At 29.3% G+C, this 18,293-nt stretch overlaps 2 protein-coding genes across 6 annotated transcripts in view; one reads left to right on the top strand and one right to left on the bottom strand.

The window, feature by feature from the left end:
• Positions 1–18,293, top strand: part of LOC106679416 (tudor domain-containing protein 1) — a 72,576-nt gene that overhangs the window by 21,590 nt on the left and 32,693 nt on the right. For 2 of the 3 annotated variants that reach the window (XM_014418565.3, XM_067049316.1), the window contains 7 exons: positions 2,051–2,453; positions 2,587–2,643; positions 4,463–4,635; positions 4,727–4,859; positions 7,851–7,934; positions 9,068–9,130; positions 17,860–18,023. In XM_014418565.3, coding sequence (XP_014274051.1) covers positions 2,051–2,453; positions 2,587–2,643; positions 4,463–4,635; positions 4,727–4,859; positions 7,851–7,934; positions 9,068–9,130; positions 17,860–18,023 — 1,077 coding nt within the window. The remainder of the gene's footprint in view (positions 1–2,050; positions 2,454–2,586; positions 2,644–4,462; positions 4,636–4,726; positions 4,860–7,850; positions 7,935–9,067; positions 9,131–17,859; positions 18,024–18,293) is intronic. The other variant, XM_067049317.1, reaches the window with a different exon arrangement.
• LOC106679420 (uncharacterized) lies at positions 12,330–14,399 on the bottom strand. Of its 3 annotated transcripts, none has more exons than XR_001342960.3 (3): positions 14,113–14,399; positions 12,916–13,100; positions 12,330–12,835 (listed from the first exon to the last, which is right to left on the bottom strand). XR_001342960.3 is itself a non-coding variant. In XM_014418573.3 (3 exons), the coding sequence occupies exons 1-3, from the start codon at positions 14,291–14,293 to the stop codon at positions 12,517–12,519; spliced, it is 666 nt and encodes a 221-aa protein (XP_014274059.1). In that variant the 5' UTR covers positions 14,294–14,399; the 3' UTR covers positions 12,330–12,516. The 3 variants fall into 3 exon arrangements, 2 of the variants coding, with proteins under 2 accessions (XP_014274059.1, XP_014274060.1); XM_014418573.3 differs by having other exon boundaries at positions 12,944–13,109; XM_014418574.3 differs by having other exon boundaries at positions 12,944–13,100.

Below are 18,293 nucleotides of genomic sequence, written 5' to 3'. Positions count from 1 at the left end.
CGCGTCCTTCCGAAGTGTTCATTGAATTGTTTGTGTTGAGATAGATTGAAATTTTTCAACTTTTGTTGTTTCTATACAATAATTATAGAAAAAGAATAATCAAAGAAGAAATAGAAGAACATAACAATTATCAATAAACTATTTACATTGCAAATCATAGCAAATAAAGCAGAGCGATTGTACTACAATCGATTATTTTAGATTGACCAGTGAACATTGAAGATAGAAGAGAGGAAATGGGGACTCTTGATTTTGCTGGCTAGGGGAGAAGACGTCCGTTCGGCTAGAAGCGGGAAGGACTGGAAGCCATGGTTAGGAGTTTTGGAAATAGCATTATCGACAAGAAGATATCAACAATTATCAGGGGAAGATGTGTAATTGGTTAGTTTTGTTTCTGACTGGAATTTATTGTATTTGTGAAATAGCTATTAATTAAGTTTAAGTGTTAGTAGTAATGTGTTATCTGTTTCTAATTGCCTAGTAATCCGCCCTGAGAAAAGAGTCTATTATATTATAAAATTTAAATAAAATTCTATTATCTATTTAATATTAAAGTTTTTAAATTTGAACCCAAGCTATCTTTTATATTTGAAATTAGTTAAGACTAACAAAATTCTTTTTATTTCATTTAAATAATTTTTTTATTATTACAATATATATAGTGAACAAAACTAATAACGTGGGTAAGGAAGAATAAGAAAAGAATAGAGAAGGAGAAAGGGGTAACGGAAAGATAAAGGCTTAGAAGACAACAGGCATCCAAGTGAAGGACATTGGTGTGGGTGGCAAGATTAGGAGTTAAAAAGTAAGAAACTACTGCAAGATGAGGAATACGTTATAGGTTGGTATTGGTATTGGTATTTGGTGGGGGAACAAGTCCGACAAGTGGGCCTAGTGGTCCTTTTTGCCAACCCCTGACGGCTACCTGAGTTGCTGCCTCGTACTAACCAAGGTGGGAGTGTCAAGATTCATTCTTCGTGACCGCCAAAAATGAATGTTAACTGCCCCAGGTGGGAATCGAACCCAACCCACAACGTTCCGAATCGAGCGAACTGAAACCCGCACAGCCGTCACGTCCCCCTTTATAGGTTACAAAAGGGGTGAAAATAAGAATGTTAATATATTTAAAAGGAAACTTATTTAAGGGGTGATGACAAATGATTGAAAAAATATTAAAGAACATAAACTATGGGAGAAAAAAAACATTGTTACATTTTAAATAAATTAACTATTTGGGAATATGTTAATGTTAAGTTATGTTGTTTTTTAAATTGACGGAAGTAGGTTCTAGCTGGATATAGAAGCTTTCAGAGATAAGCCTTTTGTCATGGTTAGGAACTATCTTTTCCTCATTAATCTTGCTTATAATTGATTAACCTTATATCAGTAGTTAAAAGCAATCAAATGGTTATAATAACCATGTAAAGTACATTGGGCCTGTTTGATAATAATAAAATAAAAAATAGAAAGAATATTTAAGAAATGTTAAGAAGAAACTTTTACAAAACTATGAACCAAATTAAAACGAATACCCTTTTATTTTATTTTTTTCCTTTAATTTTTAGCCTGTTTACCTGGTTATTTGACCAAAACTGCCATGCACCACATTCTTATGCTAGAGTTAATTTTAATTTCATTACTATGGTTCTGAATAGGTTATTATATAATTCCTTTTGGTTCTATCTGCTTAACAGCAAGAAGAGAAAGAGAATGGTTCTTATTTAATATATAAAATAACAATCATTTTGTAGAAGTTTGTAAAAAAAAAACTCAGGTTTTTTTTTTGTTTTTGTTTTTAACTAAAATATTCATTTAATTTTTTGTAAAGGAAGCATAAAAAAATCTAATTTAATTGAATCATCATTAGAGTTAGAGATGCATGGAAAGATTAACATTTTAACTTGTTGTAATTCAATTTTTTCTTGCATAATTTTTTACTTACATGTATTTTTAGTTTCATTGGTTCGATATTACATTCAATTAAAGATATGCTACAATTTTTCAGAACTTTGTTTTGCATTTCATTGTTTGATTTTACACTTTGTTGCAGACGCCTATTGCAGTTTCAAGATGGATTACCAGTTTACAAAACTGTATCGGGTACTTCATGCTCCGAAGATATGAGCAAAAGAAGTTCAGACCAAAAACAGTCTACTGAGAATTATAAAGGTAAAGGTCGCCGCACTTCTAAAGGTGAAGGCAGTGATCATGATCGTAGTGGCCATGACTTTGACAAAGGATCCATCTCTGATGAAAGCTTAAAGAACTATGCTAGTGATAAAAGTCCAAATCATGAAAAGTTTAATAAAACTCGTGGAAACAAAAGTGGACGAGGAAAACAGAGAGGAAAAAATAGGAATACCCCACAACGTTCATATAAAAATGTTGAAACGGATGTTTGTATTAAGGGACCTCCCCCAATTCATAATGGAAGCATTGCATCAAAATTACAAGTTAGTTTATTATGCAAAAGATCGGTAATGCTTGTGGTGTATCTGTACCACTTGTGGTTCTTATAAATCACAAAATCTTTATATTAAAGTTTAGAAGCATGTTTGTACTATTTACTATTTCTTATTATTTCAGGACAATAAAAAGTCATTTAAAGATGAACCTCCCATAGCAAAAAATATTTTTACCAAAGTAAGTACTAATTTATATTTATAATTTTTTTTTAAGCCTTAACTCAAGTGATCTTATAAAATTAAAAGTTGATCTAAAAGTAATGTTAAACTTTCTGTATATTGATTCTGATGTATAACTGTTTGAAAAAGATTATGGTAAAAAGTTTACTTCTCCTAGGGGTACATCGTTCTTATTTGGCAGATTTTTCATAATGGCTGCTGAATATTTATAACGAGTCGAAGGTATATCATATATATTTTCACTTGATTATGGTGTCTAGTGCTTGTGTAATGCAGTGCAAATATTGTGCAGGGATTGGTGAACTTTTTACCAACATGTTTTTCAAAAACTTTTACATTAGAAATATTTTGAAAATAACAGAAGCATAAAAAATATTAAATTAAAATGACTAGAAATTGTATTAATTAAATTACTAAAGTTCTACATTCTAAACATTTTTCATTTTTCGATATTTAGCTTTATTGCTATATGATTCCAGGAATATTTGGAATATAGAGAAAAATATTTTAATAAGAATTCAAATTTCTTATACAATTAAAATAACTTAAAATTTAAATAAGAACACATAATAAACCTAAATAAAATTATGAAAGTCTTTAAATACTAACTTGTTTTGGTATTCATTCGAAATTCCTTATCCATTCTTCCTTGATTATTCTTTATGAATTTTCTCTTCACAATTTTTATTAAGTTGTTTTAATTTAATTTAGTTTAAAAATTTGTTTCGTTTCTAAATAGTTTAATTGATACTTAAAAGTTACTTAGTTCAATTTTTGATAGATATCATAATTTAACGGGCCACCCATAGCTCAGTGGTTAAGACACTGTCTTACCAGTTCTATTGGCGGTGCCGGTTCTTATCCGGCCTGAGGCGTTGACTTTTTTCATTGAGTGGCAGTCCCGCAAAATGAAAAACTTTGAACCCCAACCATGATTAGGCAGTATAGGACTCCAATGGGAGTCTTGGCCGAAAAAAAAAAAAAAATCTTCATTTAACAAAGATGGCCTTTGCCATTAAAAATTGTTTGTTCTGATCAGATTCACAATACCTTTTGTCATTCTAAGAACTGGGACCCAACTGTACTGTCTTCCGTCAACTGAACTTGATAAGCACAAATTATTATAATAATGTTAAATCTTTTTTATTATCACTTTATTACACTTTTTAGTTCAGAAATAAGTCTTAATTATTTTTTGAGTCTTTAAAATCTTAATTCACTTTGTACACATGAAATATTAAGTTTTATAAGCTCTCGGAGTCTGTGTATATTATCAAACAAATGCCTACTGTTATATCGAGACTTATATTAGAAGGCATTGTTCCAGTGACTGAGAAAACTTTATCTCAAAACAGCACCAATTTAAATATTAAAAATTATGAAATTTTTAAATGATATGAAAGTTATCAAATAAATGTTAATTAATACATATAGTAAGCCTATATTTCAAAGAAATTATTTATTAATCATAAATAATTCTTTATTTAAAACTGACCAATTATAACTTTTTAAATTCACAACGTACACATTCTTCTATATACTCTAAAACAATTTTTTTTTTTATTATTAAAATTAACTAATTTTTTTTTTCTGTTGGTTACAATGGCTTTGTTTTATTGTCTTCTTCTATTGTTTTTTACCAAAATCATGGCAAGTGGTAACACTTCTTGGTTTTATTTACTATAGATTAATTACTGTTGATGTAAAATATCACTACAATATATATACCTTAGATTTAGATTAATGTTTTATAAGATGCGATCATGTCTTATAGGTTTTTTGTTTAAATCTAAATGTAAAATTATTTTTTTCCTTAGGTCACTATTGGTGCAGTAGGACAAAACAGTGTGTTTTACGCTTATAAAAATGATGATTATACAAAGCAAGCTAACATCATGACTAAGTTAGGTGAATACTGCCACAGCAGAAACACACCTTGTGCCGAAGTAAAAGTTGGTACTAAATGTATCGCTCCCTTTGATGGAGATTGGTATGCATTCAGTTTTATCTGTCTGTCATTATGATAAAATAAAAATTTATCTACCAGGTCTACATTTTATAATTTTTTTAATTAATTTCAGGTTCAGAGCTGAAATAGTTGATGTTTTAAATGATTTTGTTAAAGTTTTGTTTATTGATTTTGGTAATGAATCCCTCGTAAAGAGAAAGGATTTAAAAATGTTACCAGAAGATTTGGCTAAAGAACCTCCAATGGTAATTTTTATATTTTTTTGATCATATAACTAGGAAATTTAACTCAATGTAGTGATACCGTCAAACATTAATATAATTTAGGAGAAATAATTAGAATATTGTAAGGATAATAAAAATAAGAAAGAAAAAAAAGATAGCAAAAAAAAATATCGAACCAAATTGTAGTAATTAACATATAACAATACTATTTTTCAAGTTTTATTTATTTTCCCAAAACATTTAGTGAAAGTTTTGTTCTTTTGTTATAATACAGCTCAAAAGTTATTGAAATAACAATCATTGACGATTGAAAAAATATAAAACAAAAATTCAAGATTTTTCACAAGCAGTCTAAAGTTTTTTTGAGAGAGAAGGATTTCCCCTCCCTGAGAGAAATCTCTGCCTAAGCTTCACTCACAAGATTCTTCCTTAACTTGTTTGCTTGTACAAATATATATTGTTGATACTGCTTATGTGTTGTTATGACAATTTACTAAGTTACTATTTATTAATCGTATAGATTACAAATAATACATATAAAAACAAAGCGATGGTAGAAAGATATGATCACCAAAGCATAAAACTAGGTAGGGACATATTGTGGCAATAATTTTGAAAAGTTCTGTAGCAATATGAAAGATATATGAGCAGTTTATTTTGAAAGTGGCCTAAGTCCATTTATACTTAAATCGAGATATTTAAGAATTTGTGTTTCAATGCAATTAAAAATATACCAACAGGATACTAATGATTCATATTGCTTAAGGGTATCTAAAGGTGTTAAATTTATAGTTATTATTAAAATAATGATGGTTATTAAGTGAATAATATGCGTTTTCTTACCAAGAATGAAGTTACGCTACTTTCAAAATTAACAACCAGATTCGTTATAAAATTTGAAGGAGCCCAAGTCCATTCAACATAATTTAGGATTCTTCAAATTGAAAAAGAAAAACAATACTCATCTTATTTTACATATCTTTACAACACTACAAAAACATAATTTATGGGATTCAAAACATTTTTTAACTACATAACGTACAAAATTACAAAACAATTTACATTTTGTGTGTGTGAAAGAGATTTGTAGAAATCATGATGTTCCGGTGGTATATATCGTATTAGGTCAATTATGTCCGTGGATTTTGCTGTTGTAATTTGTCTGATATTTTTTTATGGTTGTCAATATAATATTTTTGAACTTTCTTGGTCTAGACTGATGTAAAAAATTCAGGACTTTAAAATTTGTATTCTTATTCATTGATAGACAATTTTATACGGTTCATTTCTGACAAAATGCATCCAAACATTTTTAACCAGTTTATTGATTCTTCATTATAATTCTTTATCCTTTTAAAAATTGCTTCTTCTAATGATTTTGTTAATACAAATTCTTCTCATCTCATTTCATGTACAATAAAATTATTACCTTTCTGAAATATTGTAATAATCTCGGAGGACAAACAGTAAATTATTATTTTTTTAAATGTTATTTCTACTACGCCCAAATCTCTAAAATTGGCAAAATAATTTCTAAAATTTAATATTAAATTTTAATTGTAAATACACTAGTGTATATTACTTAAATTTTGTTTAACTGCATTAATTAAACTTGCTGATTATTTAACAAATGTAATTGTCCAAAAACTGAGGTTAACTTATTAAATATTAATAAATTAAAATTACCTTCATCACTGCCTTCGTACATTATCAGTAATTATTATCTTAATTTAAGTATAAATAAACTTAGGCCACTTTCAAAATAAACAGCTGAATTATTGAACTAACTCTGAAATCTTATTTGTCCAGAATTATCGTATTTAGACGGAATATAAGTAACATCTAACACTTTATTGATAGATAACTTGAAGTTGTACATGTAAACATGGGTAACCAGAAATAATTGGCAAATGAACTTAGGCGACTTTCAAAATTAACGGCTCATATATTAAGGAGGGGGGATGGCTCCGTAAGTTAGGCACTGCGCTAGCAACTCCAAGGACCCTGGCCGAATCCGGCTGTGGCAGATACTTGTTTATTCTGTTACTGTCTTTAGCCATGAGTCAACTCATTGGGTTCTGGGCCATAAAGTGGGTACCCTTAGTTAAATAAAAATCTGGCAGTTGAGTGTGATTATGAACAAAACATTACTTGCACAACTGTTGTTCAAGAAACAGTACTTCCTTACAAATCTCTGAACCCCTGACTCTTAGGTTGTAGCAGTACAGGTTTTAATTTTTTTTATATATTAAGAATTGTAATAATAAAGGGGAAAAAATCACTTTGCTAACCCAGCACAGCATAGGTAAAAACCACACATTTGATTTTGAACATTTTAACATTTTAGACAGTGTAAATAATTTTTTTTTAAAAAAGTAGAATGATAGAAGTGGTTTGTATAAACCAAAGATAATTCAGTGAATTTTAAAACAGATACTAGCAATTTAAATTACCAATATGCTGACATAATAAATAAATTAAATATTAAATGGCATAGTAAGCAATACAAATAAAACTAAGGAAAGTTACTGACAAATAAAATGGAGTAGGCATAAGAAAAAAGATAAGATTTAATCAGATATCAATAATTGCCGTACAATGTGGTGTGACTTAGTCTAAGGCCATCAAACATGTATTGAGGTACCGAATTTATTATTATAACAAAATGTTATACATGGATGATCGAAGGACATCAGGAGTTATGTAGTTTATGCAGATAAAAACTAGGGTATTATGTTATATAAGATGAATGTCAAATGTATCAAAAGTGTAATTATTTATAAATTTTGTGATTGTAAATAGTAAATGTTTTGTAATTTTAGACCAGGCATTCTGAAGATGTTGAGAAAACTCTGTTTTATTTTACTAAAATGTTTCAAAAATGAAGATTTATTTTTATATATAATATATTAATATATCTTCTTTATCTTTTAATCTCTTTATATATATATAGTTTAATATGAAACATATCATTTATACTTCTACTTTTTAATCTTCTGATAATTCTGATAGGCTTATAAATTTCTGCTGGCCAATTCATCAAGCAATCCACCATTGACTATGGATATGACGTTAGCCATCAAACCTGTTTCACAAGTAAGTGTTATAATATTTTACTTAAATCATTATTAAAGATTAATCTTTTCTATTACTTATTTTTTATAATGTTTAGATACTATTGTCCTTAACTCCTCTAGTCTTAGCCATTTTATTTTCTGTCTTATTCTCAAACATGCTAATTTATACTTTATTCAAGATAAAAAGAATTATCTGAGGCGAGATTGTTCAAGCATGATGAGTTTCTCTTGCTTCGATTTCTTCTCCCTTCCTGTACAGATTCCAGTGAAATACCACTAGTAGGCAACCAATTACTTCCAGTTTGAGTATCTTTCGGATTTTTTTTTTTTTAAAGGATGTTTCATATCATGTTTATGTGATATAAATATTTTAGAAATCATTTTATTTAAAAGTGTTACCAAATTTTGAACGTTACCACTATAAGGAAATACCATAATTTTGTACCCTGGTTTCTCAAGTCCTATTAATTAAAACCAGCTCCAGTTTCCCAAATAAAAATATTATTTTACTATTAAAACAATTTTAAAATAACAGTCAGTTAGTTGAAATTATTTATTTTTCCATTAAAATTTGAATTATCTTGAGTTGATTGTTCAGATTGAACAACTATGTGTGTGATGTAAAAGTAGTATCATGGACTCGGCATTATAGAAACCTGAATTCTGTTTCTTGGATCTATTAGTATCTTGTAGTCTTTGACTTCCTTTGTAACTTTATATATTATTATATTCAGGTTTATATAATAAGTTCTTGATTGTGAATTGTTCCAAGACAGGTAGGATCAATTTTTTTTTTTTAACAATTTTTTTATCATTATATCCTTGTAGCTTTATTGATTTTATTTTTTTGTACATGTATGCATTAGTCACATCAACTTATTGCTTATCAACTTATTATCAGGTTATATTTAAAAGTGATCAAGTGAGTTCCTAATCTACGGTACCTGAACCAAATCTTTGCTTCAGATTTTATAAAATTGTAAAATCGTCAATAATAAACAAATAATTATCGATGATTTAAAAATTTTGTCATTACTGAAGCATAAATTTCTTGATTGTTTTTACTTCCATCGTGGTAATATATTTTCCTCTTGACCTTAGTTTTTTTTTTTTTTATTTAGCAAATTTAATTTATTTTTTATTTATTTAAAGGATATGCATGGTGGATGGGTAGTACAAGTTGAGGGTGTAAAATATTCTGCAAACTTCGAAAAGGTATGTCTGATTTTTTATTTACTCTTTCTCATACTCTTGTCAGTTAATTATGAAGATTCTTTTAAATTGATATTTTTTCTTATTTAAAAGTTTAAGTTAGTATTTTTATTATTAGCATTCCATATACTAACATTATTCAGTACATTGCTTATAATCGGAGGAAATAAGACAGCTTAGCAAAATTACTATAAATTTAAATATAGTATATTATAATTGACAAAGAAGATTCCATTGGCCAGTAATCTCACCCCTCTATTGTTGTCCTGTACTTCACTTTTTCTGTTATAATTCATTTTTAAGTAGTTGAATCTAGGTACTTGCATTATATATAATTATTAGATTATATTGTATTGAATGAGCCGAGAATTGATTTAGAGCTAAAATAATAAAAAACACAATTCAGCATGCTATAACATTATTCTTGCAAATTGGTCACCTATTTGCACAGAGGAAAAAAAAAAAAGCTTTGATAATTTTTTTTTTTAATACAAAAAAAACAGAAGACAGAAATTTTATTTATATCAAATTGTATAATAGGATACTGTATGGAAATTTATAGAAATTGTAGTCTTAAACTGTTATTCACTAAGATAAAAGTTTACACTAGCTGAGGTGTAACTTGTTCAAAGCCTAGGAATGGGAATGCACATGTAGTAAAAAAAAAAAATTGTTTACTAAAAATTCCTCTTTATATGTTTATATGAAGGTAATTCCCATTTTGTGTCGTTTCGGAGTTACATCATTAGTTAATTTATACCACGATCTGTTTTATGTTAAAATAAATTCGGAATTTCAGAAAAAAAAATGTTTTCAAAAGACGTTATAGAAATCAATTTAAATGAGAAATGGAGTTATTGAATTAATTAAGAAAAAAAAAAGGATGAGTGAGAAGTAAATATGTTTGATGGTCTGAAACAGACAATTCAGCTAGTGTTTTACTGGAAACAATCACATCCTATTTCAACGAACATTTTTTTTTATTTACTAGAAAAATACTTTGACGAACGTCTTTCTTTGCATTAGTTTTTAAACCTTTATTAAGGGTGATATCCATTAGGCATTTTAAAAGAAATATGATCGTTAAAAGTGTTTGGTCTAGCAAGATTTTTTGAAAACGGCATGTATTGATGCTAAAAATAAGATATAAAATTTATTGGTTTATTGTTGTGGTTAGTTAAGGTGATTTATGGAAAACGGGGAATGGAAACTGGTCTAAATAGGAGGAAGGTCTGTCTATTGTTACAATAATATATTAATATCATAAGAATAAAATGTTTGTATCGATACTAGTACATTAGTATTCACAATGATGTTTGCTATATGATATTTTATTCTCTGTCATTGGTGCCTGGTGACTTATAAGTAATTCTCTCTTCGCCTCTCTTCCTGGCACTTTAGGGACATTGATACAAGTGGGGTCTTAAGGGGATTTGCATGTGTCACTGCTTGGCATCATTACGAGTTCCAGTGGAACCCATCCTCCTATCTGCTCCTTCTCTGGTAAGTAGCCAACTACCGAGGATGAAAGGCGTAGAGACCACTATTTCCTTTCATATTATTTGAAGGTGTAATTCACCTCATTTACGAGCACCGGGAAATCTCCTTCACTAGTGACGTACACCTTGGTCACCTTGATGATTAGCCATGCCCGATGTCCTTATATAGTACTGCAGGACGTTATGCTGTGTTATACACATGTTATGCTGATTCTGGAACTCTACAGCTGGGGCACTGAGGGTCAATGTTCTTCCTAAACTTCTGCAGTTTGTCATGGAACCCTTTGTGTACCATCAGGATCTGTGAGGACCAGCAATCCGGTTGGACCCACCTTGCTGCCAGTATGGAATTAATAGTGGGGAAATGCTTCCTTAATGTTGAGTATCACTGGATTTCCACCTATTCCAGTTCTCAAGTATGTTCTCCCTCAATACTTTCATCCATCTTCTTGGTTCCTGACCTAGCCGCGATTCCTCTGGGATTCCTTTAGCCCCACCTCTTGAAACTATACTTAATGACATTCTCCCTTAGAATCAGGTCAAGAGGCATCTCTCTGACCAACACCTGCAAAGCCTTGTCAATACACATTTCTGCACACCTTAGTGACTCCCAGCAAAGGCAGTCTTTGGGTAGTGCCCAGTTTATACCTTTGCGCTAATGTGAATTGACAGTTCTAGGCTGCCGACGCATACCTTAAAATGCTCAGCATGATTCCCTTTTAGATGGTTCTAATCACTGAGTATCTTGAGCCACAGATTGCAGTCCTTACTCTCAACAGTCTGTTTAATTTTGTCATCACCCTATCTGGCCATCTAGGCTACCTCCTAAAAAGAAATTTTTTTTCGAACTTTACCTCTGGGTATGTGGCCTGATCACTGAGGCACACTCGCTCATCTCCTGTGTTTAGATTGATAGGGTAAGCCTTATCTGTCGAGCCTCCCAACAGTATGAGCATAGTCTTTGAAGCCACTATCCTCTGCTTTCTTCTTGACACCATTCCTCTGCTTACCTGGTGCACCTTTCTTCTGTCAGCAAGAAGTAGTTATATAGCTCATCTTCAACTACTAGTTAACATGAGACAAGTTTCTTTATACTTCAAACTTTTACAGCTGCTGAAGTACAAAGGGATACTATACGCTGCCAAAGGAAATGTCTAATAGTAACATCAACATTTCTACCTTAAGCTCAATATCCTTGTGCACCCTATTCAGCATGTCTGCAATGCATTTTTCTCTGGTCAATCCAAACTTTCTTGGGTGATTGGTCGTTAGCAGTCACTAGCAATTAGTTGTAAGAACTTGACATGGAGGTTGAATGAGTTAAGTAGTCTTGTAACTGGAAATTGTTCTAAGTATAGAACTGGAAATGTTTCAACAGTTCCAGCACATCTTTACTTCTGATCACATTTGTAAGATTTTCTACTATTTACACATTTCATTTGTTGGTTCCCTCCAGTGGATTATGAGACTTTGTTTAGTAATAAATAAAATATTAATACTGTCATATTCAAAAAAGAACATACTAGATACATCCTGTTATAAGTGAAACTTTGCGCTTCTGCATATGCAGACAAGTTTTTTAATTTTATAGAATGTCTATATCTGCATTCAAAATACTGGTTTCTGTCTAAGATTGAAGATACAATTATAACAAGCGATTCTATAATGCTGGGTAGTATAGGTCCAGAAAAAAAAACTAGCAATGACTTGAAAGTTAGTCTTAAATTTTTAAAATATTGTATATTTTTAAAATAATATTACAAATTTACAAAATAGCAGTAACTATAAAGGTTAATTAATTACTGAATTTTCATCTTCTTTGAATTACCTCTATGAATAGTCTCACAACAAGGTCGTTGTAAATGCGTGAACAGAAGAGAATATGTCCTCCTATGAATCAGGATTGCAGTAGGTCTGGATAAGCTCCAAGAATTTAATCTGAAATCGAAGTTTATCACTTTGTGTCATCTTTTTGATATTAGGCAACTGCGACAACAGGAACATTTCATCTGGATCTTGTATTACTTTTTTGGTCTCTTGTTCTAATTTTACATTTGATAAGTTAACAATTTCTGTTTCACTAGAATCTGACTTGCGCTTTTTCAGCATATGTACAATTGACTGATCAGCAATAGATTCTTCTATTATTACTTCTGGTGCCTCATATTCTTCAGTATTTTCGCTATCTGCATCCATATTCCCTAAAGTCCTGTTGAAGAATGAATATATTAATTAAATAATAAATATTAATATCTAATTAAATCTAGTAGTTTAAATATAGTATGATACATTTTTTTTTAAAGACCCCTGTTCTTACTCTCTTGGTCTGTAAAGTCCGTGAAGAAAGGCCATCTGTTTGTGATATATATAAGGTTTCTTCGGTTTTCTAGCTTCACAACTTTTTCCTATTTCGCTTTTAAGACTTTTGAAAAAGCTGTCCTTCATACTCCTCCATCTCTTTTGTACTTCTTTTGCTGCAACAACTGAGGTATTAATTATAAAACATTCACTACCTGAAACTTATACTTAGTACATGAGTTTGTTTTCATAAACTGTTAGAAAATTCTAATTTACATTGATTAAAATTAATACAAAATAAAATCATGTTAATGTTTCTATGTAAAAGGTGACTGAGAATTCTATTCACTTATTAAATTTTCAATTGCTTTTATTAGCTGTTCTATGATTTATTTTATTATTCAAAAAATAGAATAACCGCAACACTATATGTTAGTGATTGTATTAAATTTTTAACTATTACATCTTCTCTTGATGCCTTTACTAGCATCGAGAAGCCTCTATCCAGCATAGCTACTCCTCTCAATCCCAGCATAACATCAGTTTTCTCTCTGTGGGTTAAGCCTCCAATATCTTAATAGGATCCATGTGATAGTTCATGGGTCAGATATATCCTAAGCATTTGAGGTGTATTTTTATAGTGGCTTCAGGACCTTCCAACTTCTCTTTTTTTACTCTCATTCCTAAAGCGACCCCATCTAAACTATTACTTAGGATTTATTAACATTGGATTTTTTGGTGAAGAAGGAGAATCAAATATAATAAACAATAGTGGATCGTAATTGGACGAATTTTAAGGTTTTAAGAAGAAGCATTTATACAAGTTTCAGCCAAAATCGTTTCAATTTTTTTTTTTTTGTTTTGAGATATTCAACAGTTGGCATAGGATCAAAAGTATCCATACTTCTGTTACATAATCTGTTTCTTGATTGTACTGTAAGAGAATAGGGATAGCGGTTGTGGTCTAGGAAAAACAGCGCTTATATTAACCCCAATATTAGTTAATCATAAAGTAGTATCGATACCACCGATGTAATGAATGAAATTATTAAATCGAAAATATCGGAGGATAAGTGGTAATATTGTTAAATATCGCAAGTATCGAAACGTTCCTACTCCCACTTAACTCGGAGTCCCTCAACGTCTTCATCTGCTACTGACACAAGAAATTTTTTTATTAATACTTACCAGTGTTGGATCTGGTGTTCTCGTCAAACTGTTCCCATTTTTCACCCATTACGTTTTTAGTTACAGTCATCCATGCTTCTCTTCTCATCTCACGATTTTTAAAATTAAAATTACTAGTATCGTACAGACATGGAAACTTCTGAACTTCTAAAATTATCAAATCACTGTCCAAGAATTCCATAATTTTAAATATAAAATTAAGGATATAAAAAAATATACGTATATATAATAGATGTTCGGCTACATATTTTATAACACGTATGGCCTGTAGCTGCGTGATATTTAAGTTCTGTATTTATTGCTCTGCGGGCGACCTTGAGAACGCAACAGACGAGGCCCACGCATGCGTGAGATTGAGCTACGTCTGCTCACCATCCTAATACGCGGCTCTTTATTGCGTCTTTTCACGCTACGTTGAAAAACTTCTTGTTGTTTCTTAGCCAAAGCGAAATATTTGGTTAATCCTGACTGTTTTATAATTATTCCAATATTACTTTAGCACGTATAATTTAATAAATAAGTCTCAAAAATTATTTCATTGATAATGTATACACATATGCAGTGTAATCTCGGTATCTGAACTATAGAGGGGGTTGTTGGGATTACAGACAGTTTAGGAAAAATGGTGTAAAAAAAAATCAACAATATACATAACTATTTTTATTAATTTAATTTGTTTTTACTTATTTTATTAGAAATTTGACAATTTGAATTTAAAAATTTAAAAAAAGTTTTCTTTTACATCTCTAGTAATGATAAGTATTGATTTAATTTGTTAAAACTGTAAGATTGTTCATTTATCATTTAATTGTAAAAAAAGTATAAATAAAAAAAAATACTCTTTGAATGGATTTATTTTAAATTTAATAAAAAAAAAAGATTTACCAATAAAATTTATATTATTCATATTTCTACTGTTAATTAAATTAAATTTACAGAATCTAATGACTTATACAATAGATATTATATGTTCCTAATTTCAACAAAATATGTTATAAAGACCCATAGGAATTAGATTACCCATTATTGAAACTGTAAAAATTTCCACTTTTGATTTACTGGGTGATTAGAATAACTTGCCTATAGATTGGAAAGTTAAAAATGTTCTTTACATATGTATACTTTTATTTAAAAACAAAAATTTTAAAATAAATTGGTGAAATTTCACAAAAAAAAGTAACTTTTTTTGCCAGTTCGGATTACTGAGATTACACTGTGTTTAAAATGTGTTAAAGTTAAATCTTCTAGATCAGTTTAACTTTAAGTTAAAATCCTTCATACATTATTATTTATTTCACTGCTTTGCTTTATGTTTTTGTTTTTTTTAATTTTGTGCTGGACCTATTCCAAAGATTGTACCATAGACTGGATTTTTTTTGTTACAATCTGCTGTGGATCAGTCATTATGACAACCCCCAGTAGAGAAAGTAGTCCCAATCTTCGGTGATAACTTAGGAATATGTCCAATTCAAAATAAGATCAAAACATTTTTTTTTCTTTTCCTTCGTCGGCCCAAGACTCCCTGTGGAGTCCTACACTGCCCCTGTTGTTATATTATAATAAAATGGAGATGTGAATGTAAATTATTATTTATTTGTTTAATTTTAAAAATCTACTTTGGATTCTGCTATAAGTTTGCACGACTGAATAGTAGCCCTATCTAGATCTGCCAGCCCTTGGAAGAAAGCTCTATTTTTTGGATGAGGGGATATTTAATCCTGTATTTATCATATCTATAGCAATTTAGTATAATGTGTAATGGGTCCTTGATGGAGTTGCATGTCGGACATTTATCATTTTTTCAACTTTAATTAGTGTCAAGCCGCAATTTGTAAGACCATGGTTAATTCTTAATCTTTAAGTAAAAATATTTCTTTTCTGCTTAACTTAACACAAGTGTTAGAGAACCATGGACGTGGAGAGACGTTAGATTGGATGATGACATGATCTTTACCTTTCGAACTTGATTCCCAGGCATACCTATCCTGCCATTCACTAACACAAAACTCTTGCTATTTGTGTCACTATTTAAGCAAAGCAGCGATGTGTTTACAAAAGATCGTTAATTTTCAATAGTAATTTCAAAGATTGTTCAGATTAAATTTAACTTTAAATTAAAATTCCTTCAGATACATCTTTGTTTACATATTTTTAGAAAAGATCATAATATTTTTAATACATGTTGTGGTTTCTACTTTTCTTTTTAACAAAATTTGTTTTGTTTTTTAATTGCTCATTACTTATTTACATTTACATTAAAATTTATGTGCTTGGCAACTAGGTAAATAGAAAAGCGTTGTAAATTAAAAACTTCCATTAAAACCCAGATAGTTTATTACTATGCTCTATCATTCAGATTGTTATTATTTTCTGTTTACCTTGCTCTAAATAAAGGATCAAGTTTTTTTTTCTTAATATAATTAAAAATGCACTAAGTTTAAAAATTTTTAACAATTTTAAGTTTAAATAACAAGGTAAAAAAGAAATAAAAGTGTTATTGACAAACTTGAGATACATTTTAACTTGAATATTAGAGTATATTTGCTGTTTGTTACCCTGTTATTATCTATAAGTTCACTGATCAAGCTTTGCTTCTTTGAAAACAAAACATTTATTTATATATAATATTTTTCCATTTTTGAGACTGGTTTTATTGTTTAAATAAAAAATTTATATCCAAGTTAACTCTCAAAACACTCTTTAATATTTCTTTATCTGTTCAATATTTCGGCCATCCTCAAGGACAAAGGACAGTCTTTTTTAAATATAAATTTATACTTCGCGACAAACAATTTGCAGTCTCTATTCTGCCATGGTCATTCAGTTTCAGGTAAATCACCCTATTTTGTCACTTTTCCATTAAATTTTAAGAGTTTTAATTACAGATCAAATTAACACTTATCACTCTCTTTCCATACAATATTATGTGATAACTAAATTTAATAAAATTAATGAACTGGGCAGAATAGCCTGCAAAAAGTTTTTAAAAACATTTCTGTTTGTATATTGGTGGCAATTTTCTTTAAATAATTTAGTTCTTTTGAATACTTTTGCAAGTTTGAAGAAACTAGTGTCTCAAAATATTTTTTAAGTAAATATTTAAAATACAAAATACTTTCAATTATTTGTAAGAAAAATATTTCAATAACAAACTAATCCTAAATATTTTATATTTGAAATACTTTTCTCTCAGTATCTGAATACTCATAGGTATCATGTAACAAATGTATTTTAATTACAAAATTTTACTCCTTAAAATACAAGTTACTTCTTATTGATCTGTCACTTAAAAATACAAAATACTTCTTAGTTGGTATTTTGTTACTTAAAAATATAGGATGTACAAAATATATTCTGAAATACTACCCAACTCTGACTGAAAATAGTCAACTCAGTGAAAAAAGTATTTAATTTTTACATCTGAGTTGTTAAATTATATCTAATCAAGCGGTGATCTATTTTAAGTAGTAACATATTGTTATACCATCATTGTTTTTCGTTAGTTGGCCAAATATTATTCTAAAAGCCCTTTGATAATCCGTGAAACTTTCTGAGATTGTACATAGTCAGTTAGTTTGGTTTCTACTCTATGAAATATTAGATAACATGATTTGTCATTGGATTTTAAAACTTGGAGAAGTTTCATGATTCTATGACCAATTAAAAATATTATACTACAATTGATATTTTACTAATTGTGAGATATTATGCTACTATTGTTAGTTATTTATATTTCAATTTTTAAAGGTGACCATTTTGGTCACAGAGAGTAAAGATGTCTATTGGGTTCATAAAAATGAAAAACTGTTTAATCTGATCGATATGGCCAGTAATCTTGGTGAGTGTAATGATCTTGAAGTTAGCGAACCTTTGCTTGGAGAAACTTATGTACACTTCTTTAACAATTCATGGTAAGCTATTATTTGTACTAAAAGATTATATACATATTTTTAAAAGATATTTTCTACTTGCATTACCTCGTTAATCTCTGTTTATTACAGCATATTTATAGAAGTTAGTTTATAAAAAATCTAAAGGGATTAATTGGGCTATTGGAAGTTTATTAATTATTGAAGTTAGTTGATGATTCATTTTATAAGAAATATCTAATTAAATCACTTGATTTCAATTTTTTTTTTTTACACTATCTTTATTAAATAATCAAGATATCCTATACAATT

Source organism: Halyomorpha halys, unplaced genomic scaffold (assembly GCF_000696795.3).
Source record: "Halyomorpha halys isolate HHAL.00 unplaced genomic scaffold, Hhal_1.1 Scaffold201.1, whole genome shotgun sequence".
NCBI classification, from domain to species: Eukaryota; Metazoa; Arthropoda; class Insecta; order Hemiptera; family Pentatomidae; genus Halyomorpha; species Halyomorpha halys.
Note: the sequence above shows the minus strand (reverse complement) of the source record. Positions and strands in the feature narration are given on the sequence as shown.

Coding starts and splice junctions, on each gene's coding strand:
- LOC106679420 (XM_014418573.3), bottom strand. CDS start 14,293: ATGGAATTCTTGGACAGTGATTTGATAATTTTAGAAGTTCAGAAGTTT. Junction 13,110..14,112: donor GAACACCAGATCCAACACTG/GTAAGTATTAAT, acceptor TTAATACCTCAG/TTGTTGCAGCAAAAGAAGTA. Junction 12,836..12,943: donor GGACTTTACAGACCAAGAGA/GTAAGAACAGGG, acceptor ATTCTTCAACAG/GACTTTAGGGAATATGGATG.